Source organism: Petromyzon marinus, chromosome 8 (assembly GCF_048934315.1).
Source record: "Petromyzon marinus isolate PM22_M1 ecotype Great Lakes invasive population chromosome 8, UKy_Petmar_22M1.pri1.0, whole genome shotgun sequence".
NCBI lineage: Eukaryota > Metazoa > Chordata > Hyperoartia > Petromyzontiformes > Petromyzontidae > Petromyzon > Petromyzon marinus.
This window is the reverse complement of record NC_133674.1, coordinates 10635794-10662930: the sequence shown is the minus strand read 5'-3', so window position 1 is coordinate 10662930 and position 27137 is coordinate 10635794. Positions and strand designations below refer to the sequence as shown.

The window sequence follows — 27137 nt, the reverse complement described above, 5'->3', positions numbered from 1 at the left end:
ACCCAGCTAAAGCATCTGCTTCATTCCAAAATAAAATAACATTTAAGTCCATTGACCAATATGTGTTCCCTACCAACAATTCCCAGTTGTTTATACAAGGAAACCAGCCGACTGCTTTCGACTTTTCATGAATCTGATCAGCAGGGTGTGGCCCGTTAAACGAATGCCACAGGGTGTCGCGATGTCACAGGCGAGGGCGGTTCACTAGTAGTGCACGACTGATAAACCGTGTGGGGAAGATTACGGCGAGAATGTCCAAGATACTCTGTGCAGACCCCGGCAGATTTGTGAGCAACACAATCGCGGATGTATCAAGAGGAAGTACGTCAACGTCACGCTCTAAATAAATAAATAAATAGATGCATGTAAGTCCTCCTGTGTAGCTTTTCACGGCTGTGCTGTCGACCACCGCGATGCGTTTTCAGCCTGTTCTCCAGAAACGGAATATTCGCTTAAGCTCCTGCAAAAGCTCCCAGGACGCGGGGCGAAACGTCAGACATGTTGGCGAAACAACACGTGGCGCAACCCGAAAAACACGGTGGAAAGCAGCAGCAGCAGCAGCAACCCTTCACAACCCCGATGTTGTTGGCCAGCAGCATTCGTGTCAACGTGGCAACCTCTGGCGCAGGTTCAACTTTTTTCTGCTCTCATCGAGCAGAGTCAAAGCCATAACCTTAATGCATTTGGTTGAACAAGTTTGCCTTGTTTAAAGAATAAGATACTGGGAATAACTGAAATTTGTCTGCAAGGCCCAATGGTAAAAAAACTCAACTTCGTTTCATTTCATGGCTGAAACGCCATTTCAGCAGACGACTTGTCATTGCACCTCAGATACTTCGTTATATTTTACCTCGCGTGAATATCTGGGCTTTGACTTTCTGAATTGTGCCACGGTCCCGTGGAGATTACGGGGCAGTAATCTGGTTGGGCAATCTCTCTATTAGCTGTGGCCCACACACGCTGCCAAACGCGACCCATTTGTGTCTCGCCGCGGCAGGCTAAAAGGATCTGTGTGGATTGCCTCCAAAGCTGCCTTCTGCTATCAGCTTCTCCTTTTCAAATCGACATGTCCCATGGATGGCTAATGACCTGAACACAGTTTAGCGTTTCTCAGGCTTTAGAGTCAAGCATGAATTACATTTTTAAAAAAATATATATGAACCTGGCGGCTTAGCGATGAAGGCACAAAGCTCTGGGTTCGCGCAAGGACAAACCAAGCGATTAATACAGGCAATGATGGCCATGTTAAATAGTGAAATTATTCATAAACTAGACACAGGCCTGTTAATGTCATAGGAAGGGTGTGCAGTAAACTAAGCAGTCTCTTTACAGTATTTCTTTATTTACTACATTGCTGAATAATTGATGGCTCACACGATGAATAAAGACATCGTAGGCCTTCACACAGTCGGTGAATTTCGCTAATGGTCGACTCCTTTCTCAAATTGATACATTTATAATTAAAGCCATACCTGGCCATCGTTGTGTCCCCATTGCTGAAAATTACACACAGCACACGGTTCCCATTTAAAGCAGAGTCAACAGAGAGAAGGCTCAGCCATCAATTCCGATATCACCTCGCCGCGCACACACGTGCACGTGCACCAGTGTTGAGCTTAACTCTCAGCTGGGTGCCTGGGATTTGAACCCAGGGTCTGAGCGGTGGCTGGCTCGGGTCCTGTGACACGGGCACACAGCGTTCGCATTCATCTCCTTCCCCCGAACGTCCAATTAGCACGGTTGGCTGCGTACGGTGCGAAAAGAAGTTAAACGCACGCACATACATCTCCCCCTGCCCCATCTTTGCTGCGAGCTCCCACACGTGTACGCCTGCACACGAATAGCCGCATACTTTAGCCGCGTGCCAGATTTGTTTCAATACGAGAGGTGCGTTAGTAAAAAAACGCAAATGACGATGCCGATGCAGGCCAGTGTAACGAGTCCTTAGGGGTCGATAACGTAGGTCACACAGCCCCATGACCCCTACACGGCTGAGAGCAAGCAGTTCCTACGCTTGCTCTCTCTCTCGCTCTCCTAATGCCTTCCCCCTACACGCGCACTCTTCCCGCATTCATGAAAACTGTCATCGGTAATTACCGACGCAAAGTAATTAACAATGTCGAGTAATCAGCAACTGGTATTCAGTAAGTACCAACGCAGAGTCCTCAAAAATTGTAGCACAGTGCCATAGGCCGTTACACCACCACTCTGCCCACATGCACACAAACACAAAAGGCAAATGATTTGCTCACCATTAAATGTCCTATATGGGAAGAAAAGTGTCTCTTTTTTTTCCCAACACAGAGGACATTGAGAATTTTCTTGCGCGTTCCCTGGGTTGGCCTCCTATGGCAGACGAGCCCACCATAAACAAGATTCCCTAGTCGGAGAGCTCAGGAGGTCAAAAGGTTAAACAACCACCGGTGAACCGTGAACGACCTCGCACATAAGAGGCACCGGCACAGCCAATTCAAAGCATTCGGTGTGAACAGCCGCACTCCAAACACCACCTTCAAAAGGTGGCCACCTCAATCACTCCAGGAACACAGGTGCCGACATACACAAAACAGTGCCGACTCACACGCCACGACCTCGGGTGCGAGTGACGTTAACCCATCCCCTCCGGGAACCCATAGGCACGCTTAGGAGCAAAGGCTATGGAACACGGTTTTCTGTTTGCAAACCCAGCCCCACAGAAAGGATTTGGACTGGGTTTGTGGAACCAAAGTGCGTGACAATAGATCAACGCGGCGACGCTGTTATCGAAGTAATGAAGTGCTCTTATGTTTGTCTCGACTAAGATCAAGCCTTATCTCTGTCCCTACGTGTGCGAAGGTGGGGCTCTGTGACATCATCACCAGCGTCACTGTGGGTGGAGCTTGAAGAGGATTTCCCCGTCTTCGCGAGACAGGCCGCCATTTTTAAACGGACCAGAGTGATAAACCATAGAGACAGCAGTCGAATGCAGTCGAGTCGATTAACTGACTTCATTAACGTATTTCCAAAGCGCTACTAATATGCTCTGCTGAATTAGTATGTAAAAAAAACTTGCTCTGCTGGAATTCGATTGGGTGTTAGCAGGGCTATGCCTATAATAATTTAAGAGGAACGTTATAAAATCAGCACAAATTTCTCATAATAATAATAATAGGCACATAGAACACAGAAGCATGGACCAAGCGGAAGAAAGTGGCAGAAAGGCTGAAAAAGTGCACTTATAAACAAGGAGAGATGGGCGTTTCTAATCACACCAAGAGACGGAGAGAGGGGCACATGGACCAAGGAACACATTCAAATTAGTGACATCGTGTTTGTTAAGCAATGCAGGCAGATACTCTTTGGTTCTTTCGGTAAAGTCACGTAGGTATAAAATAAAATAAATCACGACGTTCCAGGCGCAACGCAAGCGTCCATCATCAGGTGGGAAAGGGGATGGACGCTTGTGTTGCACCCGAAACGTGATTTCTTTTATTTTATACCTACGTGACTTTACCGAAAGAACCAAAGAGTATGGATTCATGCAGTCACGAAAGCTTCAAATCAAGATTCAATGCAAGCAGGTTTGGGCAGGCGGTCAATGGGTGAGACGAGTGATAGTACAGCAGTTAAAGGAGAGAACCATGCTCACAAAGTGGATAGCCACCAATTAAACGGATCAATGAGAGGAGCTCATCCGCAAGAGCAAGAATGGATCGTGGCATCGTTGGACCATGAAGGTTGAGCAACAGCGGATAGACAAGGGATCATGATAACAATAAATGATCGAGTGTTGTGATCAGGAAGAAGAGGTTGTGACGAGTTGAACATGTGTGCTTGATGGAGCCGAGCAGGTCACCGGGGACATGCACTGGAGTGCCGTCCAGAGGTCAGTGATGGAGGGAGATGGTGGGTTTCTCTGTAATAACAGACCTTGACGGTCAGATGTTAACAGTGCAAAAATTGTGAGATCTGTCAGAAAGATGACGGCGGGAGTGATGACAAGACGTGGAGGCATTGGTTGAATTGGCCGTGATGGTCTTTTGACTGTAAACATGTTCATAATTGGAACCGTTGGTTTACAGCAGCAGTGGGGAACGGCCCACTTTCGCAAACGATGTCACAAGCGTCTTTATAAACCACTCTAAAAAACAGTAGTGCACTTTAATTATTATCCGCAAATATTACTGGGCAGCCGTGAGAATTTAATTGTCAAGCTCTGGTCTCCAGCTTGGCTCGGCGTCCATCGCCGCGAACCGCGCAGCGATGCAGACCTGCTTAGATAAAAACGCGACGGGACCTTCACCGCGCACAATGGCAGGCAGGGGCGTTACGCTTGTGGGACATCTACTTTGGCTCCACTCCAGAAGACCAAGTGCCTTCCCCACTGGAGCCACCAAACCCAAGGCCCCGTCTATAAGGGGAAACGGCGATACCCTCCCCCCCAACCCGCGTGTCTCTCTGCGACCGTGCGCTCACCGGTAAAAATCGAGGTTGCGACTGGAATTCGAGGAGACGCCACAGACGCCGGTGCCACACACGGAGTGTCAGAGCGGCTTCCATCACGAGGACGTGAATCGTACTTGTAAATCGTAAATTAAGAACGATTTACAGGAATGTGAATCGGAGCGATGCCCAGTCCGTGGAGTGCACGGAGAAACAGAACCCCCGAGGACAAAAAGGTTGGAACGCATTTTGAACAGAGACTTAATAAAAAAAAAAAACACACACACGGGTAATAGTTTCTTATGAGGAACCATTTTCAAAGTTTTTCAATACGTGGCATTAAATATTTAATTGTATCAGCTCTTGTTGCTAATTTATTTACAGATTGCCAATTACAATTACATTCAGAAATTAACTGACAAAGTAAAAAAGGGTTTTTAAAAACTTTATGTTAAAACGAGATTCGAAGCTTTCGTGACTTAAAAAAAATATTCTTGCAGGCCACTGTTTATTTGTAAGTGGTCCTAAGAACTAACTCCTGATATTTTTATCACCCTGAATGTCCTGACCATTAATCACCTGTAAAAACCCATGGTTTAATTGGTTGGATGTAACTTTTCTGTTATCACGAGGAGATGGAAGTTTAAATGATGGCACTATTTTGTGGTTTCCACTCCACTTAAAAAAAAGTCAGTGTCTCCCTCTTCAACAACAGCACTCGTCTCCATTGATAGCCCTGAGCCATTGGAAGAAATTCCACATTATCATGGAAGGGGCCAGGCTCTCCGACTAGGACCACTATTGACTTCAAACAAAGCGGTTCCACGTTTATAATCCCTCTAGGGATGATTGACCACGTCAAACGACCAATAATTTGTACTCGCAATCTTCCAAATGAGTCAGGCGTTTGAACCACTGCATGACCCGACCCATGAGCAACACTCGAGACAAAGACTTACTTAGCACAGATTCGATGACTCCAAAAAATCCCCAAACCGCTCCCATCAGACTCTGACATCACTTGCGAGAAAAGGTCACTGCATGTCTGCGCCAAAGCGCGGACGAATATTCAAAATGCATCCACAGCTAGATTTCAACAGATGTTAAATAATGATGATGATGACTACTCTTGAATCAGAATTATGGTCAGAGCAAAATAAAGGAAACGTGTGCCTCAATGTCCTGACAGGTACAAATTTCCTTCATCAGTCCTGTGCCAGAGGTGGTGAAAATGCCACATTACTATGGCAGGAACCAAATGAGTCATGCAAACTCACAAAGTGGCGCTTAATTTATGTAGTGTGGAATGGGGGCCCCGAGGTAACCCTGGCCAGGATTTGAACTTGAGTCGTTATGCTCAGGATCCCTGCTACTTAACCAACTCGGTTGGGCGTCTCATCCCGGCTGGTGAATCATGCGATTGCTCGAATTATCTGAACCCAAACTCCTCCACCTACAGATCCTCCGTCAGACAAAGATCCCCGTATAGCCCGAGAAGACTGTTGGGGCAAGTGCTGCGAGCGAGCACATATGAAGGCCGGCACGGCACACGAGGGGGTGGGTGGCAAACACCACACCTGGCCGCCTTTGTCTCTCCAGTGGCAATGCTTACACTTGGCACTACGTACTAAATGTGGAGGCACCCAGAGAAAAATCCACGCGACCACGGGCGTCAGGGTCAGGATCAAACGCACGACCTCCTGCATACCAGGCGAGGGAGTTAACATCTCTCCCAGATGTTTATTTTTTTCTCAATCCACTTATGAATTGGGGTTTGTAAGATCGGTGTTGAAAATCGGTTTGTGGTCAAACTGGTTTTATTTTTTAAGGACGGTCAGCCTATCGCTCAACAACTTGCAGGGTTGTGACAAACAAGCACATCGGGACCCATCCCCCCCCCCCCGGCTCCTCCTAGAAACAATAAGACACACGTCTACGAGCGCAGCCCCCGTGTCGAACGCAGCGCGGAGAGGCGCGCGCGCGTCGCTCCGCGTCCCGAACCCGGCGAACCTTTTCCGGTTGCACCTCGCGCAAGGAGCTCCGGGAACCGCTCGGTGCGCTGAACGCGCCCGCGGAGACAACGGCCTCGCACTGTCTCACCTGGAAGGAGCGAGCATTTTCCCTCCCTCGGCGTTAACTCCACCGGCGTTTTCTATTTTTGTCGAGGCCCTTCTGTGGAAACGTCGGTAGGAGCGCGTCTCCCGAGACGACCGCGTGCCGACGTCCCCCTCGCCGGCTCCCCGGCGTCCCCCGACCCGTGACGCTCGCAACGCGCGCACTCGCCGACCAACAGCCGTAGCCGCGCAGTGTGGCGAGGCAACAGCTGTCGGCGAGCACCTATTAAGGCCAGAATGGTGCACAAGTGAGCGGCGTCACCGCAAACGCAACCGGCGAATGTCTCCCCATTGCTAATGTTTTACACGCTGCGCCGTGTACTCATTTAAGGCCGAGATGACCTAGGGGCAGCCTCACATTTTATTCACAGCTGGGAAATGAACTCCAATAAACGGGGGCTTGTAGGTATGTGCCATCCACTGTACTAAGCACCACACAGCATAAACACGCGTGAACACAAATACACACTATGCGCACACAGCCATTCCCGCAAATCCACACGCAACACGCACGCACGCTCACAAAGAACCTCCGTCGTGCCAACCGCAGCTGCCCTTGCCATGGGCCGAGTTGGACATCGTCCACTGGCTCTGGAAGCCCAGTGTAAAAACACACACAAAGCGTTTTTTTTTCTGCTCGAACGGGCAATGGAGCGTTCCTCATTCCATGGGTGGTCCCTAAGCAGCGAATGTAAATTCCACATATCTATGGCAAGGACTCGTCTCTCGATAGAATGACTACAGATAACTTCCAACCATGATATATATATATATATATCATAGACCCCCCCCCCCCCCTACCGGAGTGGCTGTAATTGTGCGTTGTCCCGGAAGAGATCTGGGTGCGAGTCCCAGGTTTGTGCCCAAAATAATAACATTTAACTCGGTAGTAGTTTTTTTATTCTTCATTCCGAATAGAAATTGCTCGTGGCGAAAGGGCGCAACGCCAAGAAATGCCCTTCTAGAATTCCCACAGTCCATCAGAGCATCCCGTCACGTCAGTGAATGGCCCCCGAAAGATGAGATCATAAAAATAAATGCAGCGTCTCTTCGAATAAATAACTCTTCCCGCACGAGCGAGTGCTTATGAACGCTTGTGGTACAGAACTGTTAGATCCCTTCATCAAAGATGCACCGCACACGCGTGTGGAACTTCCGCCGCACCGCACGTAACCAACCGTGCCATCACCGAGCAATGCAATCGGTGCCGTCACCCCTCGCCATCGCTTCCTTCCTTCTGCCGGACCTCCCAACTGTCGCAGAGTCGACAACCGACCTCCAAGGTCAACCCGTTGGAGCCTCGTTGCCAGCGTCTGGCTCACGATGATTGGAGCTGCGGGGCCACTGGACGTTTGGTTGGCGAGTCAATTCAATTGGACGAGGGCACGCTGGAGAATGTGCTTTAATCTCAGGTGAATGAGAGGGATTTAAAAACCCGGCGGTGCTCGCACGGCATTCGAACAAAGCGCATTAGCGCTTGTTCGAATGCCCCCCCCCCCCGCAACCACCATCCCCTCCAAACCCCAACCAACCCCCCCCCCCTTTATAATGTGTGTATTACATTTGTTCAGCTAATTACTGTACATGCCACAAATGAACCACAACGCCTCGCTGATCTCGCCAAGGAGCGTGAACCATCACGTGCTAACTCCGGTAGTCATCCTCGCAGCAGCGGCTTCTGGCTGGGCCATCGAACAAAGAAGACAGTCACCGCATCGCGTGGCGCGTTCAGAGGCGCTTCTGCGGCCGTCTGGAACGCTCTTCCTTCCGATATTAGGAATGCCACTGGAGCTGCGCACTTTGAAATCGAGATTGAAATTCATTTCTTTAGAACTACCTTTTTTTTTGTTTAGTTTGCGGAATCCCTCGTCCGGCAGTGAATTGGCAAACGGGCTGCACGTGTACGTATTTCCGGAGACCCTGTCGAAATCGTAACAGAGCGATCGGAGATTCGAGTCGAGCACTCGCCACGAAGTGCTTGAACCCAGCATCACAGAATCAGAATCAGAAAGGGTTTTATTCGCCATGAAAGTTCGCACAGACAAGGAATATACTTTAGCAGGAAGGTGCATACATTCAACCTATAGTAAACTGAAATCTAAAATAAGTGGTATACATGTCTAACTATACTAAAGGTACAACGTCTAACTAACACGAAGGGGCTAAAGTATGTAAAATTTTGAATTAATATTGAATATAAAGTAGGGGTGCTGTTCTCCCTGCTCTGTCACGGGCATTAGCATAAGACCCCTCCCCTCGGTTTCCCCCCCCGTCACCCCCCCCCGCCCCTCCACCAACACCTCCCGTGCCACCCAGCCCACCTCCCTCGGTCATATTCAATGGAGCAGTAATGTTCCACCCAGTGATTTAACAAAGAGAGCTCAAATCTCTCTCTCTCTCTCGCCATCCACTGTGCCCACTCACTCGCCGGACTTGACAACACGTTGGGTGCTGGCGAGTCGGTGTGAGTCACGGGCGCTCCAAGTACAGCAAGTGTCACAATGTGCGCGCATTGGCTGTGAACGTAGGCGGAGGGAGGGAGGTGGGGGGGAGGCGGAGTAATGTTGCTTGCAACATTTAAGGGGGAAAGGTTGCATGCCACGTTTTTATAACGCGCTCTCACAACCCTGCAAACGAAAACTATAACGTGGCAGGGCTGTGTGTGTGCGTTGAACTTCTTTCGCACCGTACGTAGCCAACCGTGCTAATCAGAGGTGCTGCTAAATCGACAGAGCCAGGGCCGCTACCGCGTAGGGGCTGCCTAAGGCTCTCACGGTCGCATTCCACAGCTCGCCAGTGGGTGCTCAGGGCGCGATGTCCGACGTTTCGCGCCACGTGCTGGGAGCCCCACCGTCCCCCAACAACACGCGGTACAACCAGAAGAAAAAAAAAACACATCGGAGAGCCAGTACTGTACCTGCTCAAGTCTGTGTTTAAGCCCGGCGTTTATCGTGCGGCGAGAAGCTCTTGTACAGAATTTGCGATGGTTCTAACCCAAGTAACCGGTGGATGGTACACAGCATTTTTACTTCACTGGAAGTCGCAAAAAAACGTGAAGTACACAGCCAGTAGCTAGAACAATGCGTTAATGTGGCAAGTTTTAACTCGGCTTTCCCGAGAGCTAAAGTACGCGCGTAGTCGCTTTAAAAAAACAGTTGTTGGCAAAAGGTTCTGCCTCTTCTCATGCAAGGTCTGCTAAGTGCCGAGCAATTTTCAACATTCGTCCTTTTCCACAAAGTTACACTAATTGTGCAAACGGCTTTCATATCACGAGCCAAAACCTGTCCAATCAGAACTCGCAACGCAGTGCAGCATGGCGCGTATTAAATAAGTGAAGTGGAAGCAGATCTCAGGGAACTAGTTCCGAGATGGTATCCACACTCAGCAGGCACTGCACTTTCCCCCAGATGCCCTGCTATAGCGATGCATGTCCGATGAGCGAAACCAACATTTTTATTTTGTGTTTCTGTCATTTATTAACTCGAAACCATGAATCTAATTGAGTGATAGCCAATAAATCCTGACCTAAAGCTTTCGTGACTGCAGGAATTCATATTATTTGGGTCTTTCGGTAAAGTCACGTAGATAGGTTATTTTTTTTTTACCTATCTACGTGACTTTACCGAAAGACCCAAAAGAATATGATTAACCAATATTAAATACGATGGCTTTTTTATGATGTGTGACGTTATCGGTGACCAAGCCGAGACTGTTAACTCACTACTACAAATGAGAACCCGGTTAAATTATGCCGTGATTTTAGGATCCGTTGCCGGTCTCACTTGCTACATATCTGCTGTATCTAGCGTGCCACTTGATCAGCCAAGGTGCACGTGCGCGCGAGCGGTGGCTGGAGTCGCACGGGCGCGAGACGGTCTCCCAAGGCGAGACCGCACCAGGGTTGGAGGCTTGTCGCTGTGTCTCTTCATCTCGCAGCCAGGCCACCAGCGAGGGCTGCCGGCGAGCAGAAACGTGGGGATTGACCTCGACACCTCGCGAGCGATGGAATCGGGAGGGGGGCCAACAAACCCGAGCGCACCACCCCCCCCCACCCACCTACCCCCAAACTCGCGCTCGCTGTGAAACAAACAAGGCTGCCTCAGTCTTTCTCCAAGGCGGTGCTGGACAGCCTTCCAGATGTGTGGTGGTGGTGGTGGTTGGTGGTGGTTGGTGGTGGTGGTGGTGGTTGGTGGTGGTGGTTGGTGGTGGTGGTTGGTGGTGGTGGTTTTGGTGGTGGTGGTTGGTGGTGGTGGTTGGTGGTGGTGGTTGGTGGTGGTGGGTGGTGGTGGTGGTTGTGGTGGTGGTTGGTGGTGGTGGTTGGTGGTGGTGGTTGGTGGTGGTGGGTGGTGGTGGTGGTTGTGGTGGTGGTTGGTGGTGGTGGTGGTGGTTGGTGGTGGTGGTGGTTGGTGGTTGGTGGTGGTGGTGGTGGTCGGTGGTGGTGGTCGGTGGTGGTGGTTGGTGGTGGTGGTTGGTGGTGGTGGGTGGTGGTGGTGGGGAGAAGGAGGAGAAGGCGGGTGAGGTGGGGGGAAGTCCCCACTATCCGCCAGAATCATCCCTTGACGAGTTATACTCCCGGTGTAGACCAATCCCCCCCCCTCCACTCCTCCAACAACCACCAAAGTCCCGCTCGTCATCCACGGTAAAGCCTTGCTGCTGCTGCTGCTGCACGGGCGACGTCGTCGGGGGGGTACTCGCTCGCCGTGGTCCTCCCCTGTCCCCCGCCTGGCTCCCGCCCCTGGCCGACCCACTTTGTCTTCCCAATGCGATGCCTCAACACTTTTTCGACCCCCCCCCCCACCCCCCCCCCCGTCTGTTCTACCGTCGCTCGAAACGAACAACACCGCCCCACTTGTTTTTAATAATCCCGTTGCCTCGTCTCAAACCCCTGTGACACCACCTCGCCATCAACTCCAAGACAGCCGCGGCAACTCAACAGCAGTCGGCGGCAGGGCTCACAACGTCCACCGTTTACAGCCCCGATGTCTTATCCCCCCCCACACCCTTCCCATCCCCGCCAGTCCACAGCAAAAAAAGGTTCCCCTACTCGGCAAGTTCGGGAGCACGCGGTTTTCTCACCGGTCCCGCCTTACCACCGGGTGGCGCTGGGGGCAACCAGCCTTCGGCTGCCCGTGCTCGGCCCTGATCCCCCACTCCTGTCGTGATCTCGACCTCAATTTCGCTCTTGACTCTGGTCCCGACGGCCACTGAGATCCACGCAGGGAACCCCAGTGACTTCAGGTTTCCCGGTGTAGTTGTAGGCTTTTAAGAGCGGAGTAAAGCTTGGCAGTTCTCAGTGGGATGTTGAGTCAACACTGCTCTCGGCTTCGGTCCCTACTGCCGCTGATAGCCTCGCCCACCTGCCATTGTGGGTAAGTTGTCTCTGTGCTCTGAGGTTTCCTTCTCGACACGGCCCCTGACCATCACCCCGAGCCAATGGCAGAGCGACTCCACCCGAACACCGCTACAGTCTACCTGGCTGCCTAACTAATTGCTCAAATGCTAAGCTCTGCGCACGACTTAAGACAATCGTTTGCTCGATTTGAAAAGCACACAAATTGCGAGATGAGTCACCCCCCCTGCCTCCCCGTCAAACACGTGCGGGTCCCACCAATCGCGAGTCAGACGGTAAACCTGCCGCTCTGTGAGTCACAACCCACTTCCCCACACGTGCACGTCTAGCCAATCCCAGGGACAGTCCACGCCCAATTGACCTGCGCGCTCTTCACGGGACTCTCGAGTCGATGGGCGGCTCCGGCTGTCACGCAACCCCCGGCGTCCGCATGGGGGAGAACCGACCGGCACTTTTGGGTGTGTATGCATATTGAACTTCTTTAGCGCCGTACGTAGCCAACCTTGCTCATTGAATGTGCGTTCGTGGCGACTGCACCGCGTCACACGCGCGCCGCTCAAACCCAGATTCGAAACTAAACTTTTAATTTATTTTACCAGGTAAAGCACACTGAGCTATATATAAAAGGCTTTTTTTCAGAAGCGACCTGGCCACAATTGATAGCTCAACGAAGTGGCTTATCACCATCTGGGAAATCTATAGCGGCCAAATAATCAAAACCGCGTGTTTCTAAATGCAGAGGGGAAAAAAACGAAGGACCCGGAGAAAAATCCACGCGACCACGGGGAGAGAGAGACACGCAAACTCCAAATACACCGCAGGCATCAGGGTCGGAATCGAACCCACAACCTCCTTGCATACCGGGCGAGGTAGTTAACATCCCGCCACCGCGGCGCCCGGGATATCATCGGTGCAGGCTCACAGCTCGGACCCCTGACAGAGCCTGGCTGCGTTTGAACTGAACATTAACGTAGTCTAGTTGGGTGCAAGCTTGCGGTTTAGGGTGTGCGATTCGCAAGCTGACAGTCGTGAGTTCACGGCGGTCGATTCGGCCTATCATCCCTCAGGGACAGATAAAATGAGTACCGCTTTGTAGGAAGTCAACATTGTTTGTTCGATTGGAGAGACCGGTTCCCACCATGCGAGTGTGGAATTCTCACCACTGGCACAACCCAACACTGACCTGGGAGGTGCGACACATTTTGACTTTGAGCGCTACGCCTCTGAACTATTCATTGCATAAACTTGTTTATCTAATTTTATTTTCAAACGTAAGCGACTTACCAGTATGGTTTTTTTTTTTATAAACATTGGTTTACCGACTAACGTTCATAAGAGGGCGTTATCCAACTCGTAATAAATATGACTAATAAGCTGATGTCGATGTTTCATAATTTCAATACGAATAACAAACTGTCACTGATCTCTGCAGTGACAAATGTGATGACGCAATTCTCTATCATCGCGGTTCATCGCAGAGGCAGCAAACGATTGAATATATTTGGCGAAGCTTTTAACATTGTGCACATTTTACACAGTGGGCACGTTCTGCATTGCCAGAAACTGCGTCCATCATCGCAATGGGTTATTTTTATTTTTTTTGCGCGGGCACTCTCTGCCACACAGAGAGTGCCCGCGCCTTGCTGAGGAAGACAGTGCTGTGATCCGGGCCCGAGAGAATGGAATGCGAAACTGCACGGTCACGACAATAATTTACGTGAAGTCACCGGTGACTGACACAGGGCCATCAAAGGTCGCTCCTCACGAGAACCTGGAATTCGAACCCAGGGTCTCCGTGGGGGCAAGTTCTCTCTGTTTTTGACATGACACTTCGTAGACACGTACATGTATCGCCGACGGACGTAACCTCTCCTGCAGCAAGGCAACATTCGGAAACGGTCTCCGAGTCGGAGGGGAGCAGCACAGCGGCACGAGCGGACACGTGGACTCCGAGCGGGACTCGTCAGCGGCATTAGCGCCGGGACGTCCGCGCAGAAACGGAATTTACCCCAACGGTTGCGAGCGCTGCGCGCGGGAAAAAAAACCCCATCCGCAGACGTTTCCCCCCGAAAGCTTTCTCGCGTTTCATCAGGCGTTTTATTTCCGTAGCCATTTCGCCACCGCCTTCTCTCTGCGCTTCTTATTTCACCCGCTCGAGAAGCCACGCTTCCCACCATGGACCATCATGGACCATCATGGACCATCATGGACCACCATGGACCACACACGGACAACGACTGAGTCACTCGAGCGGCACGTTGCTCGCACGAAAGGTGCGTCTGGTGGCTTCAGGAGACCGGAGGAGCAGGGAGTCGGCGATGCTGGGCAAAACCTGGGTTCAAATCCCCCGGGGCAACTCGCCCAGGATTCGAGCCCGCAAGAGGGCACGTCGCGCCCGAGCGAGTTTGACGGTCCCAATCTGGTCGCCGATGCCTGCGCTCATTTCACCGATGGTGAAAATAATCTGCGGTATCGCTATCCTTGTCGGTCACGCGGTCGAGGGGATTCTTGGCGCACTGTAAGCTGTATTCGTTCACAGTGTCTGGCTCCAGCCGCTTAACGTCTTGGTTTGGTGTTGTCCCCCCCACGCCTCCTGTTAACACGGATGGCTACACACGGTGCGGAAGACGTTTCATCATACATACACACATGGTCGAGAATATGCCGCCTCGGCAGCCTCGCTCGTACCAGCTGTGGTCAGCAGATATTCTCTCCCCTCTCCATTACGTATTTCCATACCCAGGTCAGCCAGGTCGCTCTTGCAAATGGGACTATCCTTGTCTCTTGAATTCTCACACGGTTAAACAACCATCACCGTTCTGTGGCCTCATCTCTGTAGACTCCTACCGCACACCTCCTCCCCCTACACACACCACCTCGAAATCAATCCCTCCCGTGCCCTAAGATAGCAACGCCCCCCCCCCCCCCCCCCAAATGCGTTCACACTTAGACGCTGTCAGCGAGCACCGCTGAAGTCCGGCACGGCACGCCGGCGTCACCATATTCACGTGTGCGCGCACCCTCACCCTCACCATCCCCTTCACCCCTCGTCATACTCTTTACCGCACGGACACATTGACCGCATGCACATTCCCCCGAGACAATCCCTTTAAACAAACGGCATCGGCTGGGGGCAGGCAGGGACGGGGGGGGGGGGGAGCGGTTGAAATTGAGCCGATAGTTCAAACAAGGGGGCAGATCAGCGTGACATCCCGCGGCTCGATGCTCGTTACGGTAATCCTGCACGGAGGGCCAGGGGGGATGCCACGAAGGTGAACCGCACGGCGCGGCCCCGAGCAGCCCTCCTCTGCCGTGCGTCTCGCCAAGCGCCTTTCGGGCAGTGACGGCCCCCGGTGACCTCTCCGTCTGTCTGCTGGAGAGGAAAGGCTCTGCGTGGCTTTGGATGAAATATCACCTCCAACCGGAGAACCAATCGGACGGACTTTTGTGTCTCTCCATCCTTGCCTTTTGTGTGCGAATGTGTAACGGAGACGTCACCGGTGTTGAGGAGCGAGGGTTTTTTTTATTTATTAGGAAGCGATCATCGTCGTCACTCGGTGAGAACACGTTGAGATTAAAAAAAAAAAATTATTTTGCAAAAGGAGATCTGCGCCATAGAGACGTAGCCACGCCACAGATGGGGACGGCGAGAACGCAGCTCCGCTCACCGCTGTCCGACTCGGGCCATGGACCCGAGGGATCGCCCGTGGCACTGGTTGATGAAGATCTCCCGCTAGTTATTGGTGACTGTCGGGGCAAGTGGCAAGTGCCGTCGGTGGGCAAATTGTTATGACTGGCTCCCTCGTGCTGATGTTCACACATCGACAGCTTGTACAGTACTCATTTAAGGCCGAGTCAATCTAGGGAACGCCCACAATAGATTCAGATAGCACGAGCCACTGACGTTACCAATGTCTGAGATTCAATCCCGGATTTACCGAGTCTATGGTCCAGTGCCCGAACCACTGCTCCCAACACTCACACACGGAGATAAAACTCTTCCATGTGCAGCCCACGGCACGTGCAAGGTCAGTCTGCTGGGGCAAGTGCCGTGTGCGAGCAACTAGCATTGACAAACACAACACAAAGGAGGCAAATACGCAGAGACAAACACACAAACACACTCACAAAGTAGGAAGACAGCCTGGTGAGAGAGAGAGCGGAATGCGCCAGTGGCCTCCCCGCTCACCTGTCACCTGTGCGGTGAAGAGCAAACCTCACCAAGCCACAGCACCGAGCGGGCCACTCACACAGCGTCTGCCCACACCCCGACCCACGTCCCTCTTCCTAAACCCGGCGTCAGTGAGCGTGTGGGTGAGTGGGTGGTTCAGTGAGCGCGTGGGTGAGTTGGTGAGTCAGTGAGCACGTGGGGTGAGTTGGTGGGTCAGTGAGCACGTGGGGTGAGTAGGTGGGTCAGTGAGCACGTGGGGTGAGTAAGTGGGTCAGTGAGGGCGTGGGGTGAGTAGGTGGGTCAGTGAGCGTGTGGGGTGAGTAGGTGGGTCAGTGAGCGTGTGGGGTGAGTTGGTGGGTCAGTGAGCGTGTGGGGTGAGTAGGTGGGTCAGTGAGCGTGTGGGGTGAGTAGTTCGATCAGTGAGCGTGTGGGGTGAGTAGGTAGGTCAGTGAGCGTGTGGGGTGAGTAGGTGGGTCGGTGAGCGTGTGGGGTGAGTTGGTAGGTCAGTGAGCACGTGGGGTGAGTTGGTGGGTCAGTGAGCGCGTGGGGTGAGTAGGTGGGTCAGTGAGCACGTGGGGTGAGTAGGTGGGTCAGTGAGCGCGTGGGGTGAGTAGGTAGGTCAGTGAGCACGTGGGGTGAGTAGGTGGGTCAGTGAGCGCGTGGGGTGAGTAGGTAGGTCAGTGAGCACGTGGGGTGAGTTGGTGGGTCAGTGAGCGCGTGGGGTGAGTTGGTGGGTCAGTGAGCACGTGGGGTGAGTGACAGAGGGAGCGAGTGGGGTGAGTGACAGAGGGAGCGAGTGTGTGGGGTGAGTTGGTGGGTCAGTGAGCGTGTGGGGTGAGTGACAGAGGGAGCGTGTGGGGTGAGTGACAGAGGGAGCGTGTGGGGTGAGTGACAGAGGGAGCGTGTGGGGTGAGTGACAGAGGGAGCGTGTGGGGTGAGTGACAGAGGGAGCGTGTGGGGTGAGTGACAGAGGGAGCGTGTGGGGTGAGTGACAGAGGGAGCGTGTGGGGTGAGTGACAGAGAGAGCGTGTGGGGTGAGTGACAGAGGGAGCGTGTGGGGTGAGTGACAGAGGGAGCGTGTGGGGTGAGTGACAGAGGGAGCGTGTGGGGTGAGTGACAGAGGGAGCGTGTGGGGTGAGTGACAGAGGGAGCGTGTGGGGTGAGTGACAGAGGGAGCGTGTGGGGTGAGTGACAGAGGGAGCGTGTGGGGTGAGTGACAGAGGGAGCGTGTGGGGTGAGTGACAGAGGGAGCGTGTGGGGTGAGTGACAGAGGGAGCGTGTGGGGTGAGTGACAGAGGGAGCGTGTGGGGTGAGTGACAGAGGGAGCGTGTGGGGTGAGTGACAGAGGGAGCGAGTGTGTTTGGTGAGTGCACGCGGGTGTGGGCGAGCACGGACCTGCTTTGCAGGGGTCCTTGTAGTCCACCTCCTCGGCCGCCGTGTCCTGCTCAGCAACGCCGCCGCCGCTGTTGCTGAAGCTGCTGCTCGGCGGAAACTTGGCAAAGTCCGTGCGGGCGAGGCGAGGCAGCAGCAGGAGCAGCAGTCCCGTCACAGGCAGCCGGGGCCCGGCCATGCTGTCCTGGCTAGGCTAGCCTGGCTGTGCGGGCTGGGTGGAGCGGGGAGGGGGGCCGGCTTCGTGGAGCGGGGAGAGCGCCGGGCTGGCCGCTGGGATGCTGCTGCTGCTTCTGCGGAGTGAGGGGTGGGGGGTGCGGGGCAGCAAGGGAGCAGGCGATGATGAGTGGGGCTGGAACGGAGAGCAGTGGTGAGTGGTAGCGAGCGAGCGAGCGCCGCGTGTTCGGAGTGGGGGTGTCGTGGGTTGCTGGGAGAGGCGGGGGTATGGGGGGGGGGGGTGCTTTGTGGGTGAGCGATTTGCCCTGGTGCCGGTTTGACCGTGGAACGCATGATTGCCCAAAATGCAGGGTTCGATTGAACGGGGTGGCCACAAATCATTTCGCTCCGCGCTTAGCTCCGTTGATTTGTTAAATAAAATAAATGCAAGTGCTTCTTGTCCCCACTGGCATCACTCGTGCACCCCAAGTTGGTAAATTCGTAACGTGCATGATTCATGCATTGCGAGAAGAAGCGCTCTTTCTATTTGTGCAAACCTTTGAGTGAGCAGGGACGCTGCCGCGGTGCAATGGTTTTGCACGCTGGACATGCGATCCGGAGGTCACCGGTTTGATTGTCCCGACGCGGCATTGGGAATGGTAACAGCAAAGTCGATTGACAGGTCACGTGTGGTGGGGTAAAGTGTGGGAATACTCTCACATCATCCAAGACGCCTGGCCAACTTGGAAGAGTAGGCCAAACACCTTCGAGAGCAGTGGTTCCAAACCTTTATGGCTCCGCGGACCAATGTCAACCTTCAAACAACATTCGTGGACCACCGTGCAGTGAATCAGGACGGATCTGCACCAGTTTCTGCACGGACTACTTCCCATGGCCGTGAGGACGATCTCTGGTGCTAGGGGAGGCCATGTCCCCCAGCAGTGGCCAAGAGGAAGACATTGCATGGCTGCTCCTATACAGTTGCAACGTCATACCAATGTGGTGTCAATGAGTAAAGCCGTGATGTTTTTGTATTGCCGTGGTGATTTCATATTGCACCAGGTATAGGCTTGCCATTAGCACCATCGCCCTGCAAGCCTGTATCAAGCAATGCAGTAACTTTCTGACCCAGCCCCTACTGGACATCTGTGGAAAAAGAGCTTTATAGCTAATCGGATTTCTCCAGTATAATAAATATTATGATTATAAATTTAAATCCCCCCTGCAACATCACAAAGTATTTTCAAGGTGAAATGAGCATTGAACGTAGCTCACCTCTGCCACTGTTGTAAATTCCACACTCCCATGGCAAGGACCAGTCACTCCATGACGGAGTCTCAACTTCATTACTCAGGACCTCCCCCGCATTCAGTGACGATCACCATCAGCGGCTTTTGGCTAAGCCATGGAACAAATACGGTTGCTGCATCACGTGCTTTCAGATGTGCTTCTGCGGCCGTCTGGAACGCTCTTCCTTCCGACATTAGTAAGCCACTGGAGCTATGCCATTGTCAATCGAGATTGAAAACACATTTCTTGAGAACTGCTTGTTGTGTTTAGTTTAATGTCCTGCCCCTGCACATCCGATTAGCACGGAATAAAAGACGGTCAATATATGCCAGACGCGTGCAGGGTGCAGGGTGAAGTCAATGCATTTGCATGTGAACACGTGGGTACCGCTGCTGTTGATAAGCACTGCCTCCATGAGACAACCTCCACTGATCCCACAAAACAGTACTCGATTTACCTTGCCCGGAGAAATGATGTGTTGAGTAAACCGTCTCGACCAGAGATTTGACCTCGCACCCTTCTGACCATTAATGTGGTGCTCTGACCTCTACGCCACCCTGCTAGACTTCATTATGCAACGCATTATCTTTATATAAAAAAAATAATAACAAGCAGAAGAATGCTCATTGCAACATCACAAGAGGATTTTCTTCTTAGACCCGGGTAATTTCTTTGTCAGAGGCTGTGGTGGTGGACGTAGGGGGTGGTGGTCTGATGAATGGGGTAGGCGGCGCTTTTGGCCGCAGCCACTCCGGGCAGGCATTGAGCTACGGGACACGTGATGCCAGAGACTTGGCAATTCCACGGCTGGAACGCCGAGAGCCACAAACGCGGCGCCGTGCCAGCCCCAACAACGCTCGCCACCTCTTGCGGGAGAGCCCATCGGAGTTACCTCGACCCACGGGTCGCGAATGTGCGCACAATGACAGCGCTGCTCGCAGCGAGAGCTGTCACAGGTGGTATAGCCGTGGTGGTTGGTGGTGGTGGTGGTGGCTGGTGGTGGTGGTTGGTGGTGGTGGTGGTTGGTGGTGGTGGTGGTTGGTGGTTGGTGGTATTGGTTGGTGGTGGTTGGTGGTGGTGGTGGTTGGTGGTGGTGGTTGGTGGTGTTGGTTGGTGGTGGTGGTGGTTGGTGGTGGTGGCTGGTGGTGGTGGTTGGTGGTGGTGGTTGGTGGTATTGGTTGGTGGTGGTATTGGTTTGTGGTGGTGGTTGGTGGTGGTGGTTGGTGGTGTTGGTTGGTGGTGGTGGTGGTTGTTGGTATTGGTTGGTGGTGTTGGTTGGTGGTGGTTGGTGGTGTTGGTTGGTGGTGGTGGTTGGTGGTGGTTGGTGGCGTTGGTTGGTGGTGTTGGTTGGTGGTGGTTGGTGGTGGTGGTTGGTGGTGGTGGTTGGTGGTTGATGGTGGTGGTGTTGGTTGGTGGTGTTGGTTGGTGGTGGTGGTTGGTGGTGTTGGTTGGTGGTTTTGGTTGGTGCTGGTTGGTGGTGCTGGTTGGTGGTGTTGGTTGATGGTGTTGGTTGGTGGTGGTTGGTGGTGGTGGTGGTTGGTGGTGGTGGTTGGTGGTGGTTGGTGGTGGTGGTTGGCGGTGGTGGTTGGTGGTGGTTGGTGGTGGTTGGTGGCGGTGGTGGTGGTTGGTGGTGTTTGGTGGTGGTGGTTGGTGGTGGTGGTTGGTGGTGGTGGTTGGTGGTGGTGGTTGGTGGTGGTGGTTGGTGATGTTGGTTGGTCGTGTTGGTTGGTCGTGTTGGTTGGTGGTGGTTGGTGGTGGTGGTTGGTGGTGGTGTTGGTTGGTGGTGGTGGTGGTTGGTGGTGGTGGTTGGTGGTGGTGGTTGTGTTGGTTGGTGGTGGTGGTGGTGGTGGTGGTTGGTGGTGGTGGTTGGTGGTGTTGGTTGGTGGTGGTTGGTGGTGGTGGTGGTTGGTGGTGGTGGTGGTTGGTGGTGTTGGTTGGTGGTGGTTGGTGGTGGTGGTTGGTGGTGGTGGTGGTTGGTGGTGGTGGTTGGTGGTGTTGGTTGGTGGTGTTGGTTGGTGGTGTTGGTGGTGGTGGTGTTGGTTGGTGGTGGTGGTTGGTGGTGGTGGTGGTTGGTGGTGTTAGTTGGTGGTGGTTGGTGGTGGTGGTGGTGTTGGTTGGTGGTGGTATTTGGTGGTGGTGGCTGGTGATGGTTGGTGGTGGTGTTGGTTGGTGGTGGTGATTGGTGGTGGTGGTTGGTGGTGTTAGTTGGTGGTTGGTGGTGGTGGTTGGTGATGTTGGTTGGTCGTGTTGGTTGGTGGTGGTTGGTGGTGGTGGTTGGTGGTGGTGTTGGTTGGTGGTGGTTGGTGGTGGTGGTTGGTGGTGGTGGTTGTGTTGGTTGGTGGTGGTGGTGGTTGGTGGTGGTGGTTGGTGGTGTTGGTTGGAGGTGGTTGGTGGTGGTGGTTGGTGGTGGTGGTTGGTGGTGGTGGTTGTTGGTGTTGGTTGGTGGTTGGTGGTGGTGGTTGGTGGTGGTGGTTGGTGGTGGTGGTTGGTGGTGGTGGTTGGTGGTGGTGGTTGGTGGTGGTGGTTGGTGATGTTGGTTGGTCGTGTTGGTTGGTCGTGTTGGTTGGTGGTGGTTGGTGGTGGTGGTTGGTGGTGGTGTTGGTTGGTGGTGGTGGTGGTTGGTGGTGGTGGTTGGTGGTGGTGGTTGTGTTGGTTGGTGGTGGTGGTGGTGGTGGTTGGTGGTGGTGGTTGGTGGTGTTGGTTGGTGGTGGTTGGTGGTGGTGGTTGGTGGTGGTGGTGGTTGGTGGTGTTGGTTGGTGGTGGTTGGTGGTGGTGGTTGGTGGTGGTGGTGGTTGGTGGTGGTGGTTGGTGGTGTTGGTTGGTGGTGTTGGTTGGTGGTGTTGGTGGTGGTGGTGTTGGTTGGTGGTGGTGGTTGGTGGTGGTGGTGGTTGGTGGTGTTAGTTGGTGGTGGTTGGTGGTGGTGGTGGTGTTGGTTGGTGGTGGTATTTGGTGGTGGTGGCTGGTGGTGGTTGGTGGTGGTGTTGGTTGGTGGTGGTGGTTGGTGGTGGTGGTTGGTGGTGTTAGTTGGTGGTGGTGGTTGGTGGTGGTGGTTGGTGATGTTGGTTGGTCGTGTTGGTTGGTGGTGGTTGGTGGTGGTGGTTGGTGGTGGTGTTGGTTGGTGGTGGTTGGTGGTGGTGGTTGGTGGTGGTGGTTGTGTTGGTTGGTGGTGGTGGTGGTGGTTGGTGGTGGTGGTTGGTGGTGTTGGTTGGAGGTGGTTGGTGGTGGTGGTTGGTGGTGGTGGTTGGTGGTGGTGGTTGTTGGTGTTGGTTGGTGGTGGTTGGTGGTGGTGGTTGGTGGTGGTGGTTGGTGGTGGTGGTTGGTGGTGGTGGTTGGTGGTGGTGGTTACGATGCTTCGTTCGTACGCTGCACTAGCAACCCAGAGGTTGCCGGTTCTATTCCATCTCCCGGTGCAGCAGTTGAATAAAACATCACGGCGCGTTTCTCAAATGCCTCCCACCACTACCACCGCCTCTCTCCGCTCAGAAGTTCGTCTATGATGGGCAAGTCGGGTGTGCATAGCGCAGGATTTCTTTTGGGTTAGATGGCGTCTTTAATCCCGCCACCACCCGACACAGCCAATTAGTAAGGGTTGTCACGTAAACAGAACGTGCCAATTCGTCACTAGTACAGCACACCGGTGTGTTGGATAGCAAAGCCACAACATTTACAATCTGAATACGACGTTTCGCCAGTAATAACAACCGGCATGATCAGGCGGCAGCCAGATTTGTGGAGAATTCATCCTGATTCTGTTAAAGTGACAATCCTAATTGGCTTTGTCGGGTGGTGGCGGGTTTAACGACACATTTATATATTTACGCGATCTAACCCCCCCAAAACACCCTGTATTATGGTTGATATTGGTCGCGGTAGCCTCCTACGCGGTAAGTCTGATTGCGGCGGGCTAAAGTTTGGGTACGCCGACCTCTTCCGACGCGTCTGCTCGTCGTGGAAGAGGAGGCCAAATAACCCGCTCCAAAGTTCGCTCTCCGTGGAGGCCTTGCGGCCCGTAGTGCCGTGAGCTAAGCAGTTGCAGGGCCGCTCCTTTACCTTGACCACTTACACTGCAAGCGAGTGGTCGAGTGGCCCGTGAGTCTTCTGCAGGGAAACGATAGCTCGCCACAGCTGCGCCATGCACACGCGCGCGCGCGCGCTTATGTTGCCATGAGAACAGTCAGCATCCTCCAGCGCTCGCATGTACCGGTGACCCCTTAAACCAGTCATGGAAATTCCACATTGCTATGATGGGAGCAACCTCGCCACACACACACATCACACACTTGCGTGTGTGAGATATGTGTGTGTGCGTTTTGTGCGTGTGTGAGATATGTGTGTGTGCGTTTTGTGCGTGTGTGAGATATGTGTGCGTGTGCGTTTTGTGGCGCGGTGGTTAGCGCTCTACGCTAAGGACCCTGTGACCCGAGTTAGATTCCGAGTGGCAATTGGTATCAGAACCTATTCCGGTACTCCCGCGTAATTTGACTCATTCTTAAATGAATACTTTTGTGTTGCGTAGTGTGAAATGAATACTTGTGTGTTGCGTAGTGTGAAGTGATCACTGGGGAGACAAAAGCGGCTGAGCGTGGTTCTGGCCACACCACTCCGTCTGGGTCGTGGCGAACCTAAATAGGTGCTCGCACACAGCAAGTGGTCCGGAAGGTCTGTTCAGGCTACACGACGTATCTTTGTCTCTTTATCTTTGTGGGTGTGAATTCGTGTGTGAGTAAGCGCGCGTGTGTGTATTGAGTGGGTGTGAATACGTGTGTGTGTGAGTAAGTGGGGAGCGGTAGTGTAGCGGTTAGCGCGCTGCGCTATGAACCCGGCTACCCGGGTTCTATTCCCGTTCACGGCCAACATCAGTGACGAACCGGTCCTGGGCCTCGCCTAGGTCGACTCAGCCTCAAATGAGTACCCGGTGCGGTGTGTAAACATCGCCACTGGGGAGACAAAGGCGGTCGGGCGTGGTACTGGCCACCCACCCCATCGTGTGCCGTTCCGGCCTTCAGAGGTGCTACTCGCTAACAGCACTTGCCCCTACAGTCTGTTGAGGCTATACGGGGGATCTTTGTCTTTGAGTAAGCGCGCGTGTGTGTGAATACGTGTGTGTGAATACGTGTGTGTGAATACGTGTGTGTGAATACGTGTGTGTGAATACGTGTGTGTGAATACGTGTGTGTGAATACGTGTGTGAGTAAGCGTGCGCGTGAGGTTTTGTGTGTGTGTGTGTGCGATGGTTTGTGCACTGTAGCGCACTGCGTTACGAACTCGGCTGACCTTGGTTCAATTACCGGCCACAGCCAAATCTGTGAACCGGGTCTCTCCTGGGTCGACTCAGCCTCAAGTGAGTGCCCGCGGTGTTCCCTGAAAGCAACATAACCGGGGGAGACGAAGGCTGACGGGCGCGACTCCGACCACATCACCCCCTCGTGTGTGTGCCGTGCCGGCCTTAATATGCACTTGCCCCAACAGCCCGTGTAGGCTACTGAAGGGGGATCTTTGTCTTTGTGTGAGTGAACGTGTGAATGTGGGAGTGAGTGAGCGTGTGTGTAGTTTGTGTTGGTGAGCGCGAGTCTGCGTAGTGACTGAGCAGTGGCGAGCTTACTGCGCTGCGAACCTGGCGACCCGAGTTCGACTCCCGCTCACGGCGGAGGACATCTCGTGCGATGAGTGAGCATTGCCACTCGGGATACAAAGGCGGCCGGGCGTGGTACTGGTCACACCTTCCCCCCCCCCCTCGTGTCCCGTGCCGGCTTTCATCGTTGCTCGCTAGCTGCACTTGCCCCAACAGTCGGTTAAGGCTACACGGGGGATCTTTGTCTTTTGTATGTGTATGTGTACGCAGCTGTCGTCAAGAACATGAGTGGGCCGGTTTCCAATGACGACTTTTGACAATGCATCTGCAGGGACTTGTTAAGCGGTATTATCTCTACAATAGCTGAGCGCTATCGCAGTCGCCATGCGGATGAAAATGAAAGCGAGAGACCGCGATAATTAGGCGGTCTGTCTGCAACACTCGGCTAAGTTCAAACTCTCAACCCACGGGCATCGCTCCTCCTCCTCGGAATGTCGTGATGCCCACACGCTCCGTGCACACGCGCGCTCCGTACGCGTGTGCACGGAGCGTAATGCAATATTACCGCACGTTCAAAGTGCCTATCGTCTGCTGTGATAATAAAGTCTTTCACGTATGTAAACGAATGTACACGTATTCGAGTGTACTCCAGACGTGCTGTGAAAGACTCTGCTTTTAGAGTTTCATAAACAGTTCATTGCGTTGTTTGTGAATCCCTACATTCCTCTGTTGTTATGTATCCGTCGTGTCACGTGTGAGTACGCAAAAGCCCTTTAACGCTGTACCACAAGCGTTACACGTGTACATGTGTACGCGTCATCGAGTAACATTGTTAGGTATATGGATACGAGCTATGAACAACAGTATGCACTCATGTGTGGGCATACTACGCTGTTCACATTCTGCGAGGCTGTGGTGTCAAACACCCCGTTATCCATGCACAGAGTCGAATCGACTCGCCGAACATTTCCCAGGTGTCTGGTAGGCTGAAATATCGGTGGAAAGTAAACGATATAATAGCGACGAGATGTATACTGGACGTGGTGGGCCGGCTGCGGACATTTACTTCGTCCGGGTTTGCGACCCGGACAGTCCCGGCCGAGATTAATCTCCGGGTTTGTGTGCCGAAGCTGCCCAAAGCACCTCACTGCCTTTTACATTGTCCACACAAAAACAAACACAAAAGGTTAACAGAGTGTTGGGGCAAGCGCTCTGTCAGCGAGCTTCTATGAAGGCCGGCGCGGCACACGAGGGGGTGGGTGGCCAAGCACCACGCCCGGCCGCCTTTGTCTCCCCAGATAGCGAACTCGGGTCGCCAGGTTTATAGTGCAGCGTGCTCACCGCTACACTACCGCTCTACACACGCACACGCGCAGACGCGCATGCCGTGTTGTGCGTTTCAGCGTGTGCATGTGTGTCGTTGCGTGCACGTGTGTGACAACACTCTCTGTAGATGACACACACACACAAGCGGCACTCCGTGCGTCTGTGTAAGTGTGTGAGTGTGTTGTACGTGAATGTCTGTGTGTGTGTGAGCACCTATGAAGGCGGGCACGGCCTTCGTAAGGGTGGGTGGGCAGCACCACGCCCGGCCGCCTTTATCTCCCGAGTGGCGATATTCACACACCGCACCAGGTACTCATTTGAGAGCGCACATATGAAGGTGCTGCTTGTGAGCACCTTCATATGTGCTCACTAACAGCACTTGCCCCAATAGTATGTTAATGCCATACGGGGGAGCTTTGCCTTTGTACGTGTGCGCATAGGTGTTCGCTAACAGCACTTGCCCTAAAAGTCAATGAAGGCTATACGGGGCATCTTTGTCTTTGGGTGTGTGTGTGTGTGACAGCCCTGTCAGCAGTGGGAGGTGACTCACCGTGCTTGCAGCGGCGACCCGAGCGCTGCGTCTCACTGACACCACCACAGCCACAGCCACCACGAGCAGCCAGGAGGAGAGCAGCAGGAGGAGGAGGAGGTGGAGGAGGAGGAGTAAGAAGGCACTTTCCCTTGCAGGCTCTCTTCACGATGCTCCCTGCTCCCTCGCCGCGCATAGACGCGCTGCGCACTCGGGCCCGGAGGCAGCGGCAGCAGCAGCAGCAGCAGCAGGAGGAGCAGCAGCAGCAGGAGGAGGAGGAGGCAGTGACCATCAGCCCCGCATCCCGGCCGCAAGCGCGGATTTATTGAATGAGCGAGGCGTCGCTTCCTGTAGCGAATCTCCCTTGGGAGGGTGACGCTATGGGGCGTCAACAACCCGGCCACTCCTCCACACGTGGCGACCCCCACCACCACCACCACCACCCACCCACCACCCCGCAGTCTCTTCTCAACCTCGACGTGAATTCATTCATTCGTTCGTTGCGTTCGTCGGGTCGCTCGGTCGAACGGCGGGGTCACTCGGTTCGTTCGGACATCCCCTCCGTTCGTTCTGCGCGTCGCGTCGGGTCACGCACCGCGTGCCTCCTCTGCGCTCGCAGCGCGCCAAAATCGTTGCGCGCGCTTGCGAGTTCGCTTCTGTGCCACTAGGTGGGGGCATTCATTCGCGGCGTGCAAATTTCATTCATTTATTCATTCGCGATTTCACGCGCGTTACACCCAGTGGCGCATTCGTTCGCTCGTGCAATTGATTCATTTCGTTCGCCAGTCGGTTCAGTTTGCGTTCTACCCACCGGTGAA

The 27137-nt window shown here is 53.6% G+C and overlaps 1 protein-coding gene across 2 annotated transcripts in view; it reads right to left on the bottom strand.

Annotated features, from left to right (window-relative positions):
• Positions 1–26667, bottom strand: part of TLL2 (tolloid like 2) — a 164319-nt gene extending 137652 nt beyond the window's left edge. Inside the window, exons 1-2 of one of the 2 annotated variants that reach the window (XM_032949702.2) lie at positions 26341–26667; positions 17453–17739 (exon numbers count right to left, since the gene is read on the bottom strand). In XM_032949702.2, coding sequence (XP_032805593.1) covers positions 17453–17627 — 175 coding nt within the window. In that variant the 5' untranslated portion in view covers positions 17628–17739; positions 26341–26667. The remainder of the gene's footprint in view (positions 1–17452; positions 17740–26340) is intronic. The other variant, XM_032949704.2, reaches the window with a different exon arrangement.
• Between the last annotated feature and the right edge of the window lie 470 nt (positions 26668–27137).